The sequence below is a fragment of the Typopeltis vanoorti genome, chromosome 24 (genome assembly GCF_054136105.1).
Source record: "Typopeltis vanoorti isolate ZY-2024b chromosome 24, IOZ_Tvanoo_1.0, whole genome shotgun sequence".
Lineage (NCBI taxonomy): Eukaryota > Metazoa > Arthropoda > Arachnida > Uropygi > Thelyphonidae > Typopeltis > Typopeltis vanoorti.
The window spans coordinates 70876558-70897300 of record NC_143572.1 but is presented as its reverse complement, the minus strand read 5'-3'; the positions used below and the strand labels follow the sequence as shown (position 1 = coordinate 70897300).

General features: G+C 34.9%; 1 protein-coding gene across 2 annotated transcripts in view; it reads right to left on the bottom strand.

Moving 5' to 3' along the window:
• Nucleotides 1-20743, bottom strand: part of ck (unconventional myosin-VIIa ck) — a 526896-nt gene that overhangs the window by 116253 nt on the left and 389900 nt on the right. For both annotated transcript variants that reach the window (XM_090413984.1, XM_090413985.1), the window contains exons 34-35: nt 19672-19838; nt 4576-4667 (exon numbers count right to left, since the gene is read on the bottom strand). In XM_090413984.1, coding sequence (XP_090270110.1) covers nt 4576-4667; nt 19672-19838 — 259 coding nt within the window. The remainder of the gene's footprint in view (nt 1-4575; nt 4668-19671; nt 19839-20743) is intronic.

The following is a 20743-nucleotide window of genomic DNA, read 5'->3' as shown; positions in this document are numbered from 1 at the left end:
TGAGGTTGTGTGCAAAGATAAAAAAATCAGAACTCCCTGGTGGACACAGGAAGTTAAAGAGGCAGTGAAGGAAAAGAAGAAAGCATATCAAAAGTTCCTGGCAAATAAGTCAGCTTTTACTCTTACAGAATACAGAGACAAATGTAAGAAAGCTAAACAGTGTGTAAAACTAGCTAAACAAAAGTCATGGGAGGACTTTGGCAAGAATATAGAAAATAAATATCAAGAAGGTGGCAAAATATTCTGGAGGTTGTTGAAGAAGCTTAGGAATGGAGGAAAGAGTGCTGTAAAAGGAATTAGAGATGATAAAGGTGAAATGAAAACAGGAGAAAAAGATATCCTTGAAGTATGGAGTAATTACTTTGAAAAACTGCTAAATGAAACAAGCAGTGATGACAGCACAGTGATAAAAAACACTGACCAGGCATGCAGTCAGGAATACATATCCATACTTGAAGTAGAAAAAGCCATCAAAGGCTTGAAATGTGGAAAGGCAGCAGGAGTAGATGATATTCGACCAGAAATGCTGAAGTATGGTGGTATAAGAGTCTTACAGTGGCTGCACTGCATAGTTCAGAAAGCCTGGACAGAGGGACGAATTCCCGATGATTGGAGTAGAGCTCTAATAGTACCCATTTATAAAAAGGGAAATAAAACTGAATGTTAGAATTACAGAGGTATTTCCCTACTGAGTGTCCCTGGCAAGATCTATGCAAGTATACTTGAGAAACGGTTGAGAAGAATTGTGGAAGAAAAGCTTGGTGAAGAACAAGCTGGATTCAGGCCAAATAGAGGCTGTCAGGATCAGATCTTCACTTTATGACAAATAGTCGAGAAAGCATGGGAATATAACAAAGATCTGTATTTAAGTTTTGTCGATTTGGAAAAGGCATATGACAAGGTGCCAAGAGAGAAGCTATTCAATACGCTGCAGTTATATGGTGTCAATGGGGCATTATATCAAGCAATACTTAGTCTTTATTTGAGTTGTGAGTCTGCAGTTAGAATTGAAGGAAGTACAGGAAGATGGTTTAATGTTAAATCTGGTGTGAGACAAGGATGTACGTTATCCCCTCTGTTATTCATTATCTATATGGATCACATTATGAAGGAATGTGGTATTAAACCTGATATCAAAATTGGAGATGTTAATGTCAGCTCTTTGCTTTATGCGGATGATGTTATACTTCTAAATAAATCCGCTACAAGTCTTCAAGATTCTCTGACTAAATTGAATAGCTGTTGTAATAGATATGGTATGAAGGTCAGCAATAAAAAGACAAAGACAATGAAAATAGGCAGAATCATTGAAAATGTCAACTGTGTTGTGAATGGAAAACCTGTGGAACAAGTAAAACATTTCAGCTACTTAGGCACAATTTTTACTGAAGATGGTAAACTAAATATAGAAATAGACAACAGAATCAGCAAAGCTGGTATCGTGGGAAGTCAATTGAATAAATTCATATGGAATAAGAAAGAAATTAGTCGGAACACTAAATTAGCTGTATACAAGACTGTGTTCAAACCAATTTTAACTTATGGATCTGAGAGCTGGGTCAGAAGTAAAACACTTGACCAAAGACTAGAGACCGCAGATATGAGAGTCCTGAGAAAGATTAGAGGCGTGAACAGATGGCATCAATGGCAATATCATATTAAAAATGAGGATATTAGGAAAGAACTTGACATTGTCAGCATCCAGGAATGCGTTAGCAGAGCTAATCTCAGATGGTATGGTCACTTAAATAGAATGGGAGAGGAAAGATTAGCAAAACAAGTGTTCTCTGCCAGGTTGGCAGGAAAACGACCCAGAGGAAGACCAAGATATAGGTGGATTGATACGGTACAAAGTGCCTTAGACGATAGAAATATAAGATCTGATAATGTTGGAGTCTTGACAAGTAACAGACTGATTTGGAGGAAAATTGTAGATAGGAAGTTAGTAATGATGTAATTTTTTCATGTAGTACTGTCATATCCTGTACACCCCTTGAGGGTACATGGCAGGAATTTGATGATGATGATGATGATGATGATGATATTTTGCTGGTTTTATACTTAGCATCTTTAGAGCACAAACAATTTGTTACAGTATGCAAGTAAATAGCAATAATTAATAAATAGTGAGAACAGCTTAAAACTGTAACAGACACAAAGAACAACGGTCTTAATTGGGTGCCATTTATTTGGTTGAGACTCATCAGATACGTTTTTTGTACATTTAAACAGCCAACATCCAAAAACCCACTTCACAAGAGAAAAAGAATAAAATAACTGTCCATTCCTAGACACATATGTTACATGCCTTTCAAATGGTTTATTATCATTTTCTGTTTATAGAAAGCCAACACATAATTAGAAGATATCTACACAAACAATCAAACCACCATCCAGCACAACAGTATGGTACTAATACACAGAGTCATGGATATCTGTTTCAATGATACTGCTCTTACCACTGAACTCGTCCCATTGCCACATTTACCACACTTTTTTAGCCAATAGCTGTAACTTCCAAAAAAATATATAAAATACTAAATGCTCCCCCCCCACCACCACCGCCCCAATATGCAAGACTCATGCAAAACAATATATTCAGCATGCTTAACAAATATAAGTCTCACTCAATATTCAAATTGCATATTAAACTAGCAATTATCATCCATTCACCTAAGCACAAATTCCATCCTTTATTACATCAGAAGTATATGTAAAGCACCTGTACTAATGACCTGGCTTATTATGTACAAACAGAATGATCTGCTGACATCTGCCTCGGAGAACATAAAAATTACATTAGCCACCACTGTTATGGAAAGTCAGAACTGGCAGACCATGCACTGGACATCCCTTCACGCAGGATGAGATGAAAAAAAAAAAAAAACAGTGCTACATAGATGTCACTACAAGTCAAAGAGACCGTTTTTAAAACCAGCAGTGGTAGCAGTTATGAAACATTCACAGGTTCTGCTAAACTCAGCAAGTATGCATGTATCAATTTACCAATGAGAGAAATTCATTTTAAGATTGGTTTATTAATACTTCTCTTAACTTCTTTTTATCCAATAACAGATGGTGCCAAATTAGGACTTTGTATTGTCCATTACAATTTTAAACTGTTCCCACTATTAACTAATTATTGCTGTTTATGCTTGGAAGATGAGGTTGGATAAAGAGACGTTTACAAGTATTAAGTCAATCTTAAAATAAATTTCTCTCATTGGTAAACTGATACATGCATACTTGTTGAGTTTAGTAGCAACTATGAATGTTTCATAGCTGCTACCACTGCTGATTCCAAAAACAGTCTCTTTAACTTGAAGTGACATCTATGTGTAGCACTGTTTTTCCCCCTTTTCATTTTCCCCCAGACCATGCACTGGACCTTTCACTGTGTGAAAGGGTCCAGTGCATGGTCTGCCAGTTCTGACTTTCCATAACAGTGGTAGCTAATGTAATTTTTATGTTCTCTGAGGAAAATATCAGCAGATCATCCTGTCTGTCCATATTCTTTATTTTCTTTATTTTAGCAGCTAAATAATTAAATAAATATCTTACTTATTTGTTTTGAATTGTGAATTAAGCTACAAAAAATCAAACATTCTTTATGTTCAGTTTTGATGTCCCTTTTGTCATCTCTAATTCTTTTTACAATTTCTTTTGTGATTTTTCATAGCCTCCAATACATTTTGTCATGATATTATTACTATAATATTTACCATAATTTTTCCATAATATTGTTACATATTTTTATTACTGTTATTATTAGGCAAGCTCCTACAGAAATCCAAGGAATTCATCAAGCCAAGGTATTGTTATTCTTCAGGAAGCTTCCCCATGTTGTCAAAGGAATTCATCATTGGAAGGCAATAATTAATTATTATTATTATCATGATGATGATGATAGCTCCTTCAAGGAGTTCAAGGAACTCTTTGGGGACAGAGGACATTATTATTATGATATGTTTATGCCAAGAGAATCTTCAGAGTAGTTTTATTCTAAGAATAGAAATAACTTCTGAATCTTTTTAATAGATATCTATTAAAAAGATTCAGAAGATATTTCCAGAGAATCAAGTTTTGAAGAGATTAAATATTAATAATCTAAGAGAACTGAGTAGAGCTTCTGTAGCTTAGTTGGCATACACAAAGACTCTTGGTTGGAAAGAACTGGGTTTTAATTCTGTCTAGGATGTGAAGAACATTTATCAAGGCTTTCCAAGTGGAGGTGAGTTAGCCGTCATCTCATACAGAGGAGGCAGAGTTTTTTTCTCCAGGAAACTCAGGTTTTTTATTCTGCAAGATGGCAAACTGGCCAGAAGAACACATGCAATATATATATCCATAGTACACAACGCAAATAGGATTAACTGCCCTATTATAAGCAGTATGAGGCACTAAAACCAAATTACTTGGCTGTGATAAGTCATTGAGCCTAAGATGAAAGAGAAAAATGAGATGATGAGAACAAAGTAACAGAAGGTGATACTGAAATTTAAATCCTAAATGTGGAAAACGGTAATTATATCTGCAGCATAGTCTGAATAAGAGAGAAAAACATTTAATACTTACATGCTTTAGAGGTCCATCAAATATTTGATCTGTAAGTTCATTGCCTGTGCGGGTTCTTCTTGATGGTAGATCACCCATATATTTCAATAAAGGTAATATATGTTAAAGATATAACAGAATAGCATATGTAATCCATGCATATGATGTAAAAGAAATATCTATAAACAGCAATTGATCCTAAAGAATCCTACTTATTTATTAAATTTCACACAAGAATAGTTGTAAACCTATTACAGATTATTCACCATTATGTGTAGACTAAGGGTTACATAGATCATGAATCCTGCCTAGAGACCAAACCTAGTACTATCTTCAAGCCACTTCAGACTCCAATAAGGAGGCAGTGCTGGTGGTCACATACAGTTGATGCTTGCAACTTTGCAAGTTGCATGTATCTAATTTTAAATGGTTAACAATTACTATTGAAATACTCCAAAACAATAAATTAGTACTGCACTGCATGAATGATGATTATTTAGTTTATGGTTCTCTACAAAACAAATAAAAAAAAATATAAAATCTACTGATTGAATTCTCAAGTTATTCCCAAAAACCTTATGGAAAAAAGTAGAAGTGACCAAAAATCAGAAGAAGAAGAGAAGGTAGCCAGAGAAAGAGGGAGTAATAAGAGGAAACTAAGATAGTAGAAGCAAGTAACATAGAAAAGTGGTACAAAAAGAAGAGCATTTGGGAAAGGGAGTAGGAATGAATTCCATTTAGTGTAATTTGATATGCATTTGGAAAAGCAAGAAGAGATTACACAGGAAAAGAGAAGATAGTGCAGTGTAACTTGATATGCATTTTCAGATCTCAAAATTTATAATCTTTCTCAGAACCAAAAGTGAACATTGCATTATTAAATGTAGAAGGTTAAACAATGAAAAACACATGATAATTACAGCAATACACTTTAATGAAAAGCAGAGATATTTTATACTGAAATTAACAGTACACTGTTTAGTGTGTGGAAATAACAAGAAATGTAAAGAACAGGATTTCATTAAAGCAAAAGAACCACGTATTTATTTCAAAAGTGAATAAGGGAAAAGCTAAAATTGTAATGGATAAGGCTGATTATGACTGGAATATAGACCACCTTTTACAGATATCTCCATCTATTAAGAATTTAGTATAACCTTACATAACACAGATTATATAATTAAACAAGTTCCTTGATGAAGGTGTTAGCTAGGATGAAAATACTTTGAAGAAGTTATACACTTATTTTGGAAGGACTCTTCATTTATATGGTCTTCCAAAAATCCACAAAGAAGACTGTCCTGTAAGATCCATTGTGAATTGTATTGACTCTCTCCCACATAAAACTGCTCATTTCTATTAACTGCACATACACCTGGACAGCATAGATTGCTCATCAAGAATTCCACACATTTTTTTAAAAAAAATCAAGGATATTGAAATAAAAGTCAGATATTTTAGTCAGTTTTGACATTGTTTCTCTATTTTCCAACTTTCCATTGTGTGACACTATTAGTTTTCTATATGATGATTTCCTTCCTGGTGTGTTGAAAATTTTTGAATTTGTTATATAATTGGGATATTTCAGCTGGAAAAACAATATCTATAAACAGATTGAAGGCACAGATATGGCCAGCTTTCTACCTCCATCCTTAGCAAACTATATTTGAATCACCTGGAAGAGAGCTTGTTTTCATTCCTAATCCTCTTTCTAGTTTTGCCACATCAATGATGTTTATACTGTTTGTCCTCAAGTAAACTTACTACCTTCCTACATTAGATTAATAGCCACCTTCACACATATTCAATTCACTATGGAAAAAGAAAGTGCTGGTAGTTTGCCATTATTTATCAGAAATCTATTTATCACTGTTTATCAGAAATCTACCTTTATTGGAAGTATAGATAAAGAGGTGTGAGCAAAGGAGTGAGAAGTGGTTTTTTGTGTGGAGAGTGGTGAATGAATGGAATGAATTGCTTAAAATTATGTTGACTACAGAGAATGTAAATGTATTTAAAGCACAGTATCATGAACTGTGTGTATGACAGAGGGACCACTCATGATGAGTCTTTCACTGCATAGAGATCTGATGATGATGATGATAATAATATACATCAAAAGGCTAATAATCACACCTCCCAAAAAATGGTGTTATCAAGTCATTATTTAATTACTTAAAGTGCATAATGTTTGCTCTTCTCCATCAGGCTTACAACATCAAATAACAAACACCTCCATGGAGTCAAAAGGATCATTGTGGGAGGCCTATACTATTCACTATTAACACAATACCTATCATATGTATCCTGAAACTCATTCACTGTCAGTGCACTAACAACCTCCTCTGGCAATTTATTCCAGTCATTCACCACTCTTCAAGCAAAAAATATAGTTCTCAACCCGAAATAACCATACTCTTATGCAACTTCTGTAGTGAAGTGATTCTTACCCTACTGATCATGTACTGAAAAAACTTTCTTTTGTATTAATCTTATAGAACGCCTTTCAAAACTTATATATTTCTATCATGCCCTCTTTTCCACCTGTCAACTAAACTTTGCAACCAATATGCTTCCAATCTATCCTCATAAGGAGCATGGTTACCAAATCTGTGCTCAGTAGTCAAGATACAGCCAAATCTTATAAAGAAGGATGATAACCTTCCTACCTCTACCTGTCTATGTGTTCTTCAGCATTCAAGTAATTCTTTTGAGCTATTCTGCCAACTTTGCAATATGATCTCTGAACTTCAACTCTCTGTCCACCATCAACCCCAAATCACTAATCTTATTAATTTCCTGCAATTCAGTACCATCAATGTAACATACAGTATGTAATATTTCCATCGTTTATTTTTTGTTATTTATTTTTTTCCATATTTGCCAATGTTTTGATGATTACATTATACTGCTGGGAGAGGTGATGATATGATCAATGACAGACATACTTTTCAGTGTGAGTAGGTCTACTGTAGAGAGAAAATAAGGATCTGCTGGACATCAGGGTGATCAGAGTGCCAAGGAAGGACAGACATTGTTTTCTTTTCAATGGTGAATAAATCCTCAGTACAATTTCAAGATATTCCACAAAAAAGACTGAAAGAAGGAAATACAGAGAAGAGAGAGCCTGTGCTTTCAACCTGCATGTAGGTTTCCCTGCCAAGTAATATAAGCAGATTCTATGATAAAAGTGAATAAGGCTGATGTGAGAGAGAGAAAGTCTGAATGAGTTTTCTGTAGTTTCTTTTATGGATTCATTTGTGAATAGAGGCTAGACACTGTGATTAGGGGAGTGTTTCATGGTTGCTGATTATTCTAAAAATAGTCTCTCAGACTTATGGTGACTTCTAGGTGCAGTTGCCTCCTTCCATTTAATTCTGATGAACTTACTTTACACATAAATTATATAAAGAAAAGTAAGACATTTAATATAAAACTCTTATATTTTGCAATGAGTTATAAGTGTTTTATATTAAATGCTTCATTTTTTTTATTTTTTACATAATTTATAACTTACATATAAAGTAAAGTGCATCTTGTCTATGAATTATGTTAGTCTTAATAATCAAATTCACTAACCTTATGAGAAATATACAGAACATGGTCTGCTAGGTCCTGACTTGGCATACAGATACTTGCAAATGGAATTATGTTTTTAATTCCATTTGCAAGTAACATCCTTAACTAGTAGATCTGTTAAGGATGTTAACAGATCTACTTGTCTGTTCGAAGCAAGCCAAGTTGCAGGCACAAGGAACCTTATACATCCTTCAGAAAACGGATGAGGGTTGCTAGCTTGGTGTGTGGTTGAAAGTGGCATGAAGATTATATTTATGAAGAACTTGAACTATCTTTTCATATGTACCCTGGATATAAGAGAATGGGAACATCTTTGTTCCCATTCTCTTATATCCAGGGTACATATGAAACCTTCTACAACTGACATTCTTGTATGTCAGTTGTAGAAGGAATAAGGGAGGCATATAGCATTTTATCTATTTTATATGGGTATAGCTATTGTCTAAAAAGCGTCTAGGGTTCTGTAGCAAGAGTAGTGTCATTAGAACAAATAGTCCTGGATCAGTTTTGAGTATAAGTATTTTGAGGATGCTCAGGATGGATGATGGTGCGACTGCTTAAATAAGTATTTTCCATGTATGTGTAAGACTCCTATAAACAGAAAATAATAATGAAATATCTGGTAGCCATGTACAGGAAAGGAAGACATATGTTTGTTTCTTTTTCTATAATGAAACTTATTTTAATGCTGGCAGATTGAATGCACTAAAAAGACATTCAATATGTCTATGCCATTAGATCAACCAGAAAACACTTGTATATATATATATATTTACAGCAGTTAACAACTGGTTTGTGCACAGTAGCATTAAGTACTTGATTTTCTAGAAATTACATAAAAGTTTGTATGGTGAATTTGAATAATTCAAATATGTCAGAGAGGAAATGTTGCTTAATAAAGTTCAAGGCTGTCAGTGGTACAATGATAAATAACAAAGTAACATCAAAGATGATAATGAGGTTTGAAGATTGTTTTTTTATTAAAATGAATAGAATTTTTAATGAAGGAAAAGATGCTCTTGAGGGAGTGAGAGTGATTTTACTAACTGTCTGGCAAGTTTTTAGGTGGGAATGTCTATGCTGTCATAGGATTAAGGTCAGGTTTGTGAATTTTTGGGGTTCCACATATCGGAGTTGGTTTAATATGGTAAGGTTTAATTTTACTTTTTGGTACCTTCTTAAGACTAAGAAGTACTTTTTTTTTCCCATCATCATCAAATTCCTGATATGCACCCTCAAGGGTTCAAGCCTACTATGAGAGCACGACACAATTAAGTTTACATTATTATTAACCTCCAATCCACAATTTTCCTTCAAATCAGTCTATTACTTGTCAGCACTTCTGACTGAATGAATCCACCTAGCCTTTGGTCTTCTTCTAGGTCTCTTTCCTGCCATCTTGGCATCAAACACCTGTTTTGTTAACCTTTCCTCACCCATTCTGTTTAAGTGGCCATACCACCTTAGCTCTACTTACACATTCTCGAATGCTCACAATGTGAAATTCCTTTCTAATATCTTCTTTTTTAATATGTTTTTTTTTTTTTAAATAATTTATAAACTTCTTTCTTTTGAAATACAGTGTTGGGATCTTAATATATAACCTAGTAAGCAGAGGAGTCTTTTAGAAGATTGTTCATTTTACTTAAAATTATAATAACGGAATTAACTCATGTAGAATATCATTTATTAGTAGAATTTTAGCCTAAGTATCACAGGCATCTTCAGTACATGTAAAAAGGCTAATTAAACAATAACTGACAATTCCAAAGGGTGGCACCTAAGTAGCTCATGTAAGATAACTAAACAAGGGTCATTAAATTTCCTAACTTATTTAAAAAAAAAAAAAACACATATATATATATATATATATATATATATATATATATATAATTAAAAAGTTAGGAAAGATTAGCTCAAGTAAAGAGTACTATCTCCCATAAAGGGGATAGACATAGACCATCGGATCTGTTTAAGTTGGGAGAGTGAAATAAAGTTTCACATATTTCTTTATAAAGCCATTCCATGAGGAACCTACTTTTGTGAAGGACTCTTGTCTTGTTCCAATGAACTCTTTGTCTAGTGTTATTGGCGTGCTCTGCAAGTCCAGACTGTTCAGGTTCAAGTACTGAATATACGATTTGTGGATTTGTGTTCTTCTATCCGAATAAAAGCAGATCTTCCTGTTTGTCCAAAATAAGATAACCCACAAGAGCAAGGAATTTGGTAGACACCTGGAAGACTTAGATGTGAAAGCTTGTCCTTTGGAGAAGTGAGAAAGGTGGCGATTTTTCTGATGGTAGAAGGCAACAAAAATATTTAGCAGTTTTAAGACTTTCGTTATGCTTTCACTAATGCCTTGCATATAAGGGATAGGAATACACGTTATTTCTTCTGTATTTGAAGAGGAAGATATATCAAAACTATTTAAAGCTCTTTTGATGAAAGAATTCTTATATCCATTAGGTAGAAAAGAGGAAATAATATATTGCAATTCTTTCTGTAATAGTTCCTCTGAAGAACAAAAAGTGTGGGCCTGATGAACCAGTATTTTAATAGTTCCCACCTTTTAACTGGCTGGTGATGAGATTCAGCATGGATATAATGGCCTGTATGAGTCTCCTTCCTGACTGAGAAATGTAGGCTACCATCTGGTTGGTGAAGAATTAAAACGTCTAAAAAGGCTAACTGCTTATTTGCTTCTACTTCTAGGGTGAACTGGATCCTTGGATGAAGTGCATTTAATTTAGTGAGAAACTGTTGTAATTCGTCAGAAGAGCCCTTCCAGATAGCAAAAATGTCATCTACATATCTGAACTAATGAGTAGGTCTAGGTGAAATGTGGTCAAAAAAGATTGTTCAAAGTGCTCCATATAGAAGTTGGCAGAAGAAATAGGATTGCAGATTGCTGTTCCTTTGATTTGTTGATATAACTTGTTCTTAAAGGAAAAACAACCAGAATGCACTACAAAATCGAATATTTTAACAATGTATGAAAAAAAATCTTGTTGCAGTAATTCAATGGTGTCAGATAAAGGAACATTGGTAAATAATGAAGTAACATCTAAACTAATCATAATATCTGAAGTGTCCAGATGAAGATCTAAAATTTTATTTTTGAAATCCAAAGAATTTTTTATATACATATCAGTTCTTCTAGTTGAAGAAGTGAGTAAATGTGATAGAAATTTTAAAATTTTATAAGTGGGACAACCTATGCAGTCTACCACTGGTTCTTAACGGAATGCCTGGTTTATGAACTTTTGGAAGACCATACAATCTAGATGGACAACCAAAAGAGGTTTTAAGATTTTTCTTTTGATCTTCATTCCATATAGATACATTATCTATAGGAAAATTAAGTCTTTTTAATTGACTCCCAATAGGATCTGATGTGAGGAGCCTGTATGCGGAATAGTCGTGGAGTAATAGAGAGACTTTTCTCTCGTATTCTCTTATATCTTGACTAACTACAGCCTTCCCTTTGTCAGCTTTCGTAATAATTAAATTATTATTCTTCTTCAGTGGTTTTAGTGCTTTAAATTCAGAGTAAGATAGATTAGGACGAGGAGGCTTGGCATTGAAAATAATTTTTGCACATTCAAAATGTATCTTGTTAGATGTTTTTTGGGATAAGGATCGAATACCTCTGTCTATGCTATGAAAAAAATTCATTGGGAGCAATAGCAAAATTATGTTCTTTTGATAAAGCAAGATGTTCACTGTCTGTTAATGGATAGCCGGAAGCATTGATAACTACTTTATCTGTATTACAGACATTAGTAATGGATCTAGGGAGGCTCATCAATGCATCAAACTTACGCTTTAACTTATCACAAGACGCATTAAAAACCTTTATGTATGAAGTTGACAATATGTGCAAAATAATGTTAAAAGTTTCAGCCACTAATACCGATTGTAGAGCATTTTTGATATCAACAATTTCTGTTTAAGATGAATGTTTAAAAATGTTTAAGATTTTTTTGCTTCGTGTAGCTGATAATTTAGAAGTGACCTACTAGCCTTTACATAAATCTGGTGAGCTCTTTGAGACTTAAAAACTTCTTTTAATTTACAGCAGGTAGGAATAACCTGAGCTATCTTACAGCACTTTAGGAATATTATTCTGTTAATGCATTTAGCCTTCTTTACTAATACTTTAAAAAGTATTCATAAATTACTAATAAATAAGTACTAAAGTTTTAGTACTTTAAAACTCTAAAAATAACAACAATTTAATTGAAGGCAAGTGATATTATGTGCACTATAGGCTGCAGGAGAATAGCTGCATCGCCATTAATAGATATTTAAAATAAATTACAATAAATAAATTTAGTTAATTATTTTTAAATTTAATTATAATTAAGGAACACATTAATGGTGAGTATTAGTTAATATAACTTCCCAAAATTTAGAAAGTTTTTTAGGCAATCACTTTTATTCAGGTTGTGAAAGTATGTTTCACAGCTTTCTTTGTAATCATTCCAGAAGAAAGTAACTATTGTGTAACATTTTGGTTTTATTCCACTCAATTCTGCATTTTGTAGATAAAGCATGGCTTCTAAACTGGATTTGGTGGGTTCTTTAAGAGAAATGTATTCTTGATGTTCTTCAAGACGAATTTGTGCAGGTCGACCAGTATGCTATTTCTGTCCAGTTTGTGAACTGGACGGAAATAGCAATCTAACAGATAAGCTTAGGTGTTGATGGTTATTCATGACTTATTTTTCACGGTATTAACAACACCACACACACTTTTATCACAAAGATGTTTTATTAACGCTTATATTTCGCTGATTTTCAACTCAGCATCATCAGAGCACAACACACTTGTAAACGCGACAGTGAGTGAGTGAAACAATATAATTGTAAAAGACAAAAGATCTAAAGTCCTATTTTTTTGGTGCCCTCTAACGAAAAAAAAAAAAAAAAACCAGCAGCTATCCAGGAGTTTTTCTTAGGATAACCGTCTCCCAAATTTTTGGCAAATTAATGCAACCATATTTGTTAAGGTTGGGAGAATTCTTCAAAGCCATTGCTGACTCAAAAAATAATCTTTCAGATCTATAACTACTCCTAAATAGCACATTCGTTTTCCTCCATCTAATCCTGTGTGAAGGATTGTCCAAAGCGTGGTCTTCCAGTCCCGACTTGCTATAGTAATAGTAGCGAATGTATCTTTCATGTTCTTCCAGGCGGATGCTCACTGATCTTCCTGTTTGTCCATAATAGGATAAGTCACAGTCACAAGGCACTTCATACACTCCTGGGTGTGCTGAAGGGTGAAGTTTATCCTTAGGTGAGCAGATCAGAGTTGCCAGCTTGACATGAGGTTTGAAAGTGGTGCGAAGGCCATGTTTCAACAATACTTTGGCTATCTTTTCCGATGTACCTCTGATATAGGGAATAGAAATGGTCATGTTGTATTCTTGTGTATTAGAGGAGGGCAGAGTAATGGGCCTATGTAGTATTTTATCTATTTTGTAGGGATTGTAGCCGTTGGCTAAGAACGTATGGCGCAGATATTGGAGTTCAGTGGTCAGAGCTGTATTGTTAGAACAAATGGCTCTGGCTTTGTGTGCAAGTGTTTTTAAAATGCCGTACTGCTGGACTGGATGATGATGTGATTGTTTATGTAGGTATCTTCCTGTGTGTGTAGGCTTTCTGTAAATAGAAAAAGATAGTGATCCATCTGAAAGGCAGGTGACTAATGTGTCAAGGAATGATAAACAGTTATTTGATTCTTTTTCTACTGTGAAGTGAATTTTGGGGTGTTGGCTGTTTAGGTAGATGACAAAAGTATCCAAAGTGTCTTGTCCATAGGGCCAGATGGCAACCACATCATCTACATAGCGTAACCACACTTGTTTCAAAGTGTTCCATCTAAAAATTTGCTAATGGGGGAGAGAGGGGGGAACCCATAGCAGTACCATTAATCTGTTTGTAGAATTTTCCTCCCCATGTAAAGTAACTTGCATTCATGGTAAATTGAAATAATTCAAAAATATCTGGGGGAAATTTAGACTTGATTAAATCAAGAGTGTCTATAAGTGATACATTGGTAAATAAGGAGGTGACATCGAAACTAACCATTATGTCTGAATCTTTTAGGATTAGATTTTTAACCAGTGTTTTGAAATGGACTGAATTTTTTACAAAAGTAGAGGAGTTGCCATAAGGCGGGCAAGTGACTTGGCTAAATGCCTGGCCAGTTTATATGTGGGACTATCTATGCTGGCGGAAGATCGTGGATATCCCAACTTCGACTAAACCACCTGGTCGTAAACCTATCATCAGAAACACTTACTGAAGAAGCCAAGAACGCTCTCAGTCTAGGATATAACTTTGCCGTCACGCCCAAATAAATTCCTAAACTAGAAATTATGATGAAAGTAGAACGGGGTATCCACGATCTTCCGCCAGCAATGGCCAATAACATGCGACTAGATATAGCAAGTATTATAAACAAGGCTAAGCCTCCAAAAAGCAATATGCCACGTAAGCAAATAACTGCCCTAAAAAAGTTATATAATAATAAAAATATTATTATTACAAAAGCCGATAAAGGAAATGCAACAGTTATCATGAATAAAGAAGAGTATAACAGAAAAATGCAAGATCTCATATGCGACAGTTCCACATATCAAATTATACATCGAGACCCTACGATATCTCAAAAGAAAAAAGTCCGAAAATTACTGAAAAAAGTGACATCATGGCCCAAAGAAATCATCAGGAAAATAAAACCAATTCATGTTAAACCACCCCGTATTTATGGATTACCAAAAATCCACAAAACTAATATTCTCCTATGCCCCATAGTTGATAGCATAGATATTCCCACATATAAACTGGCCAGGCATTTAGCCAAGTAGCTTGCCCCCCTTATGGCAACTCCTCTACTTTTGTAAAAAATTCAATCCATTTCAAAACACTGGTTAAAAATCTAATCCTAAAAGATTCAGACATAATGGTTAGTTTCGATGTCACCTCCTTATTTACCAATGTACCACTTATAGACACTCTTGATTTAATCAAGTCTAAATTTCCCCCAGATATTTTTGAATTATTTCAATTTAGGAAAATTCTACAAACAGATTAATGGTACTGCTATGGGTTCCCCCCTCTCTCCCCCGTTAGCAAATTTTTACATGGAACACTTTGAAAACAAAGTACTTACCACAGCTACATACAAGCCACAAGTGTGGTTATGCTATGTAGATGATGTGTTTGCCATCTGGTCCCATGAACAAGACACTTTGGATGCTTTTGTCATCTACGTAAACAGCCAACACCCCAAAATTCACTTCACAGTAGAAAAAGAATCAAATAACTGTTTACCATTTCTTGACACATTAGTCACCCGCCTTTCAGATGGATCACTATCTTTTTCTATTTACAGAAAGCCTACACACACACAGGAAGATACCTACATAAACAATCACATCATCATCATCATCCAGTCCAACAGTACGGCATTTTAAAAACACTTACACACAGAGCCAGAGCCATTTGTTCTAACGATACAGCTCTGACCACTGAACTCCAATATCTGCGCCATACGTTCTTAGCCAACAGCTACAATCCCTACAAAATAGATAAGATACTACATAGGCCCATTACTCTGCCCTCCTCTAATACACAAGAATACAACATGACCATTTCTATTCCCTATATCAGAGGTACATCAGAAAAGATAGCCAAAGTATTGTTGAAACATGGCCTTCGCACCACTTTCAAACCTCATGTCAAGCTGGCAACTCTGATCCGCTCACCTAAGGATAAACTTCACCCTTCAGCACACCCAGGAGTGTATAAAGTGCCTTGTGACTGTGACTTTCCTATTATGGGCAAACAGGAAGATCAGTGAGCATCCGCCTGGAAGAACATGAAAGATACATTCGCTACTATTACTATGGCAAGTCGGGACTGGCAGACCACGCTTTGAACAATCCTTCACACAGAATTAGATGGAGGAAAACGAATGTGCTATTTAGGAGTAGTTATAGATCTGAAAGATTATTTTTTGAGTCAGCAATGGCTTTGAAGAATTCTCCCAACCTTAACAAATATGGTTGCATTAATTTGCCAAAAATTTGGGAGACGGTTATCCTAAGAAAAACTCCTGGATAGCTGCTGGTTTTTTTTTTTTTTTTTCGTTAAAGGGCCCCCCCCAAAAAATAGGACTTTAGATCTTTTGTCTTTTACAATTATATTGTTTCACTCACTCACTGTTGCGTTTACAAGTGTGTTGTGCTCTGATGATGCTGAGTTGAAAATCAGTGAAATATAAGCGTTAATAAAACATCTTTGTGATAAAAGTGTGTGTGGTGTTGTTAATACCGTGAAAAATAAGTCATGAACGGAAATATCAAGATTACTTCAACAGATTAACATACAAGTTGCTTTCCATCGAGTTAGCAAACTGAATACATTCCTATCTCACCAAAAGACAAATATGATGTGAATACAGTATTGAGAATGGACAGTATATCAGCTCATGTGCTAAAAGATGGTGCAAGGGAATTGGAAGTGCCTCTGAAGAAAAGTTGTTTAATCTAAGTCTAAACTTCTAAACTTTGTCAAGGTTCAAAGGGAGTGGAATGAGTGTAAGGTAGTTCTATTATATAAAGGTGGCTCCAAGACAGAAGTAGCAAATTACAAACCAATTACCAATTATATATTTGGCTTAATCCTTTATCCAAGTGTAAGCAAACAAAGTTTGCACCTGAAGTATTTTCAGGAGTTGGGCAACTCGTGGCAAAGGTGGTATTAACTTCTCATCACTTGCCTTAGTATCCCATAATGCAAAGCACATCTCCTTGCGACATATATAATGCTATGCATTAAGGGAAGGGTTACTACCCGGACTGGTTTCGACCTTTATTGAGATCTCATCAGTGAGAGTCAGATCTAGAGGTGGTGATACTAAGGTGGAAGTAATGGAGAGGTCACATTTACATATACGAGTTGCCAAAAGGTGTCACACCTTATTATTAAAATTCTCTGGATTAGAGATAAGTTGATGGAAGTTTTTTCATATTTGGCTTAATCCTTTATCTAAGTGTACGCAAACAAAGTTTGCGCCTGAAGTATTTTCAGGACTGGGGCAGCTCACGGCAAAGGTGGTATAACTTCTTCACTTGCCTTAGTATCCCATAATGCAAAATACATCTCCTTGCTGACATGTATAATGCTATGCATTAAGGGAAGGGTCACTACCCAGAATGGTTTTGACCTTTATTGAGGTCTCATCAGTGTCGGCCAGACCCAGAGGTGGTGATGCTAAGGTGGAAGTAATGGAGAAGTCATCTTTCCATATTTTTTCCATAGTTGCCCCAGTCCTAAAAATACTTCAGGCACAAACTGTTTGCTTACACTTCACTTGGATAAAGGATTAAACCAAATATATAATTGGTAGCATAGCCAAGTGAAAAAATTTCCATTAACTTATCTCTAATCCAGAGAATTTTAATAATAAGGTGTGACACCTTTTGGAAACTCATATATGGAAATATGACTTTTCCATTACTTCCACCTTAGTATCACTCCCTCTGGGTCTGGCTCCCACTGATGAGACCTCAATAAAGGTCGAAACCGTTCTGGGTAGTGACAATTCCCTTAATGCATAGCATTATATATGTCTGCAAGGAGATGTGCTTTGCATTATGGGATACTAAGGCAAGTGATGAGAAGTTATACCACCTTTGCCACGAGCTGCCCCAGTCCCGAAAATACTTCAGGTGCAAACTTTGTTTGCTTACACTTGGATAAAGGATTAAGCCAAATATATAATTGGTAGCATAGCCAAGTGAAAAAACTTCCATCTACAAACCAATTAGTATCTCTGGAGTGGTGGTTTAAGTATTTGAAAAGCTGGATAAATGTGATATTCAAGAATGGGTGGATAGGAATAAGATACTCTATAAATGGCAACAAGGTTTTGTAAATGTAGGTCCTGCCTTAGTAATTTATTCACATTTTATATGATGATATTGGCTACATGATGGTATTGCTGAACTTTGCAAAGATTACATTTGACAGCATAATACATGGAAAAACTATTGCATTAAGTTGGACTAATGGGAATGGATATTAGGCTAGTAGCATGGATAGGGATGGCTGACAGACAGAGAGTGGTGTATAGGAGTGGAATCAAGACAAATGAGAGTGACTAATGGAGTGCCCCAGTGGTCTGTACTAGAGCCACTACTCTTCAATTTAGATATTAATGAAATAGGGAAAGATTGAAGGAAAGGGGATATTTAGTTGTTTGGTGATGATGCAAAACTGGAGAGGACAATACTTAATAAAGATGACATGGATATCTTACATGATATCTATATCCTACAAGACTAATATAATGAATTGGGAGTGGGGGAAAAGGAAAATGGCTATCAATTTAATGTTACAAAATGTAAGGTTGGGATGAGAAGATTACATACTTTGTATCATGTTGATGGTACTGGATTACAGGAAATTGATAAAGCTAGGGATCTGAAGGGGAATGGGGTGGGGATGGATAGAAATTTAAAGATTAGAGGAGATATTTCAAGGTTTGCAAAATAGCTCAGAGGATTACTTTGATGTTGAAGGACACACTAACAAGTAATGATAGGGAAGTTATTACCTCTCTTTATAAGGCTATATAAAAATTTGGTCACATCTCAACTGCTGTGCACAGATTTGGTCACCTCAGTTTCTTAGATATCAAGAGGTGGTGGAGAGGATTAGAGATGAATGTCGAAGCGAGAGGTCTGTGGAAATGCTCCCTGGGAGGATAGATGGAGGATGTGTGGATTGCACATTTTGGTTATCAGGCAGAGAAGAGGGGGACATGATAAAACCTTATGCTAATAAAGGGATTCCATAAGATTGATACAAAAGAAATTTTTCAATACATGAGTAGTAGGGCAAGAACAAGTGGTCACCCATAAAGGTGTAAGAGTGTGGTTAGTAAGTGTGTGTGTGTGTGCGTGTGTGCAGACTAGGTTCTTTGCTTGGAGAGTGGTGATTAAGTGGAATAGATTGCCAGAAGTAGTCATGATTGTGCCAACAGTGAAGAAGTTTAAGGAGAGGTATGATGGGTGTTGTGTGAGTAATGTTAAGTGTGAGTCTCTGTAATGAGCATTTGGCTCCATGGAGTTTCCTGTATAATAATAATGAATAGCAATAATAATAATAATAATAAAATTTTCCCAAAACATTTTTGTGTCTGATATTCATTTCCTACTTTGCTATTTTAATCTAGAACAAATTTCAGCTTTCTTTTTCTTTATGTCATCTGGCTTTAAAAAGAATATTCTCTGACACTATAGGCACAAATAAGTCTTATTGTTCAATTTCTCATTCTGAAATTTGAACATATCACTAATTCAAATTGCCTGCAAGTCAAGTAGGTTATCATCATGTTTACTGTTGAATCCTAAAAAAATCAAATGAGATCAAAATAAATTTCATACTGTTTTAACAATGAATAAACAAATATGTATGCAGATAACATTATGGAAAGTAATATGTTGATTATAGAAAGGATATCATTAAAGGCAAAACAAGCTTCTTGACTTAGTTCTTCCTTGTTCAGTAACTTTTTCAGTAAGGGTTGTTTTATTGGCTCCTTAGAATGCCGCCATAATTGATCATTGTCTTTCCTTCGTGCTGATGATAAAGTCAGGGCTCTTGGAATTGTACGTTTAGGTGGAGGCCTGTAAAGAAGTTATAGAATAAAAAAAATAATATTAATAATTAATCTGATAATTTTTCTTTCTTAGATATAGTAATAATAATAAATGCAGTGAAACTTAAATATTGTGGATGAATTACTGAGTTAAAATTGAAACAAACTGATTTTGATTTTCTTCTTCTTCACCTCAAAAATCTCTCTCATCTTTTAAATCAATGGAATCATTTTATAAACTAACTACAAACATATGCTTTTTGCTGCACAAAGTCATATTTATGACTTCTCTGCTAAGAATATACATATCAGAAATCTGAGGGATAAGTCTAAGGGAGGTGATACAACTCAAGCATCAAATTATAGGCCTATCTGTGTGGTTAAGGTGTTGGAGAAGCTGGTGAGAACTAGGATCCAGAATTGGGTTGACAACAATGGTATCATCTTTGATGGACAGCATGGATTTGCTAAAGGGAGGTCATGTTTTAGTAATCTACTTACTTATTGTAAGTGATCTACTTTTAGTAATCTATTTACTTATACTAAGTGATAGCTTCATTGGACAGAGAAGAGGGATACACAGTAGTATACTTAGATTTCATATTTTATTATTATTATTGCATGACACCTCCAAGGAGTCCATAGACTCATCGAGGAAGGACACCTACTATACAACTTTCTATCTCCACTACTCAATATACCAACGGCATTTACCGCCAACCACAAGTAGTAATTTCACAGATAATCACAAACATCCATGCCCAAGGAGGGATTCGAACCCACAGCCTTTTGGCTGGAGAGCAGATACGCTAACCACTCGGCCAACCAGGCCAGCAAAATTTTGCAAAGGCTTAATTTTGCTGGCTTATTAATAGATTACTGAATGATTAGTTGATAGTCAAACTAGAGAGTATTGGGTTGGATATGAGATTA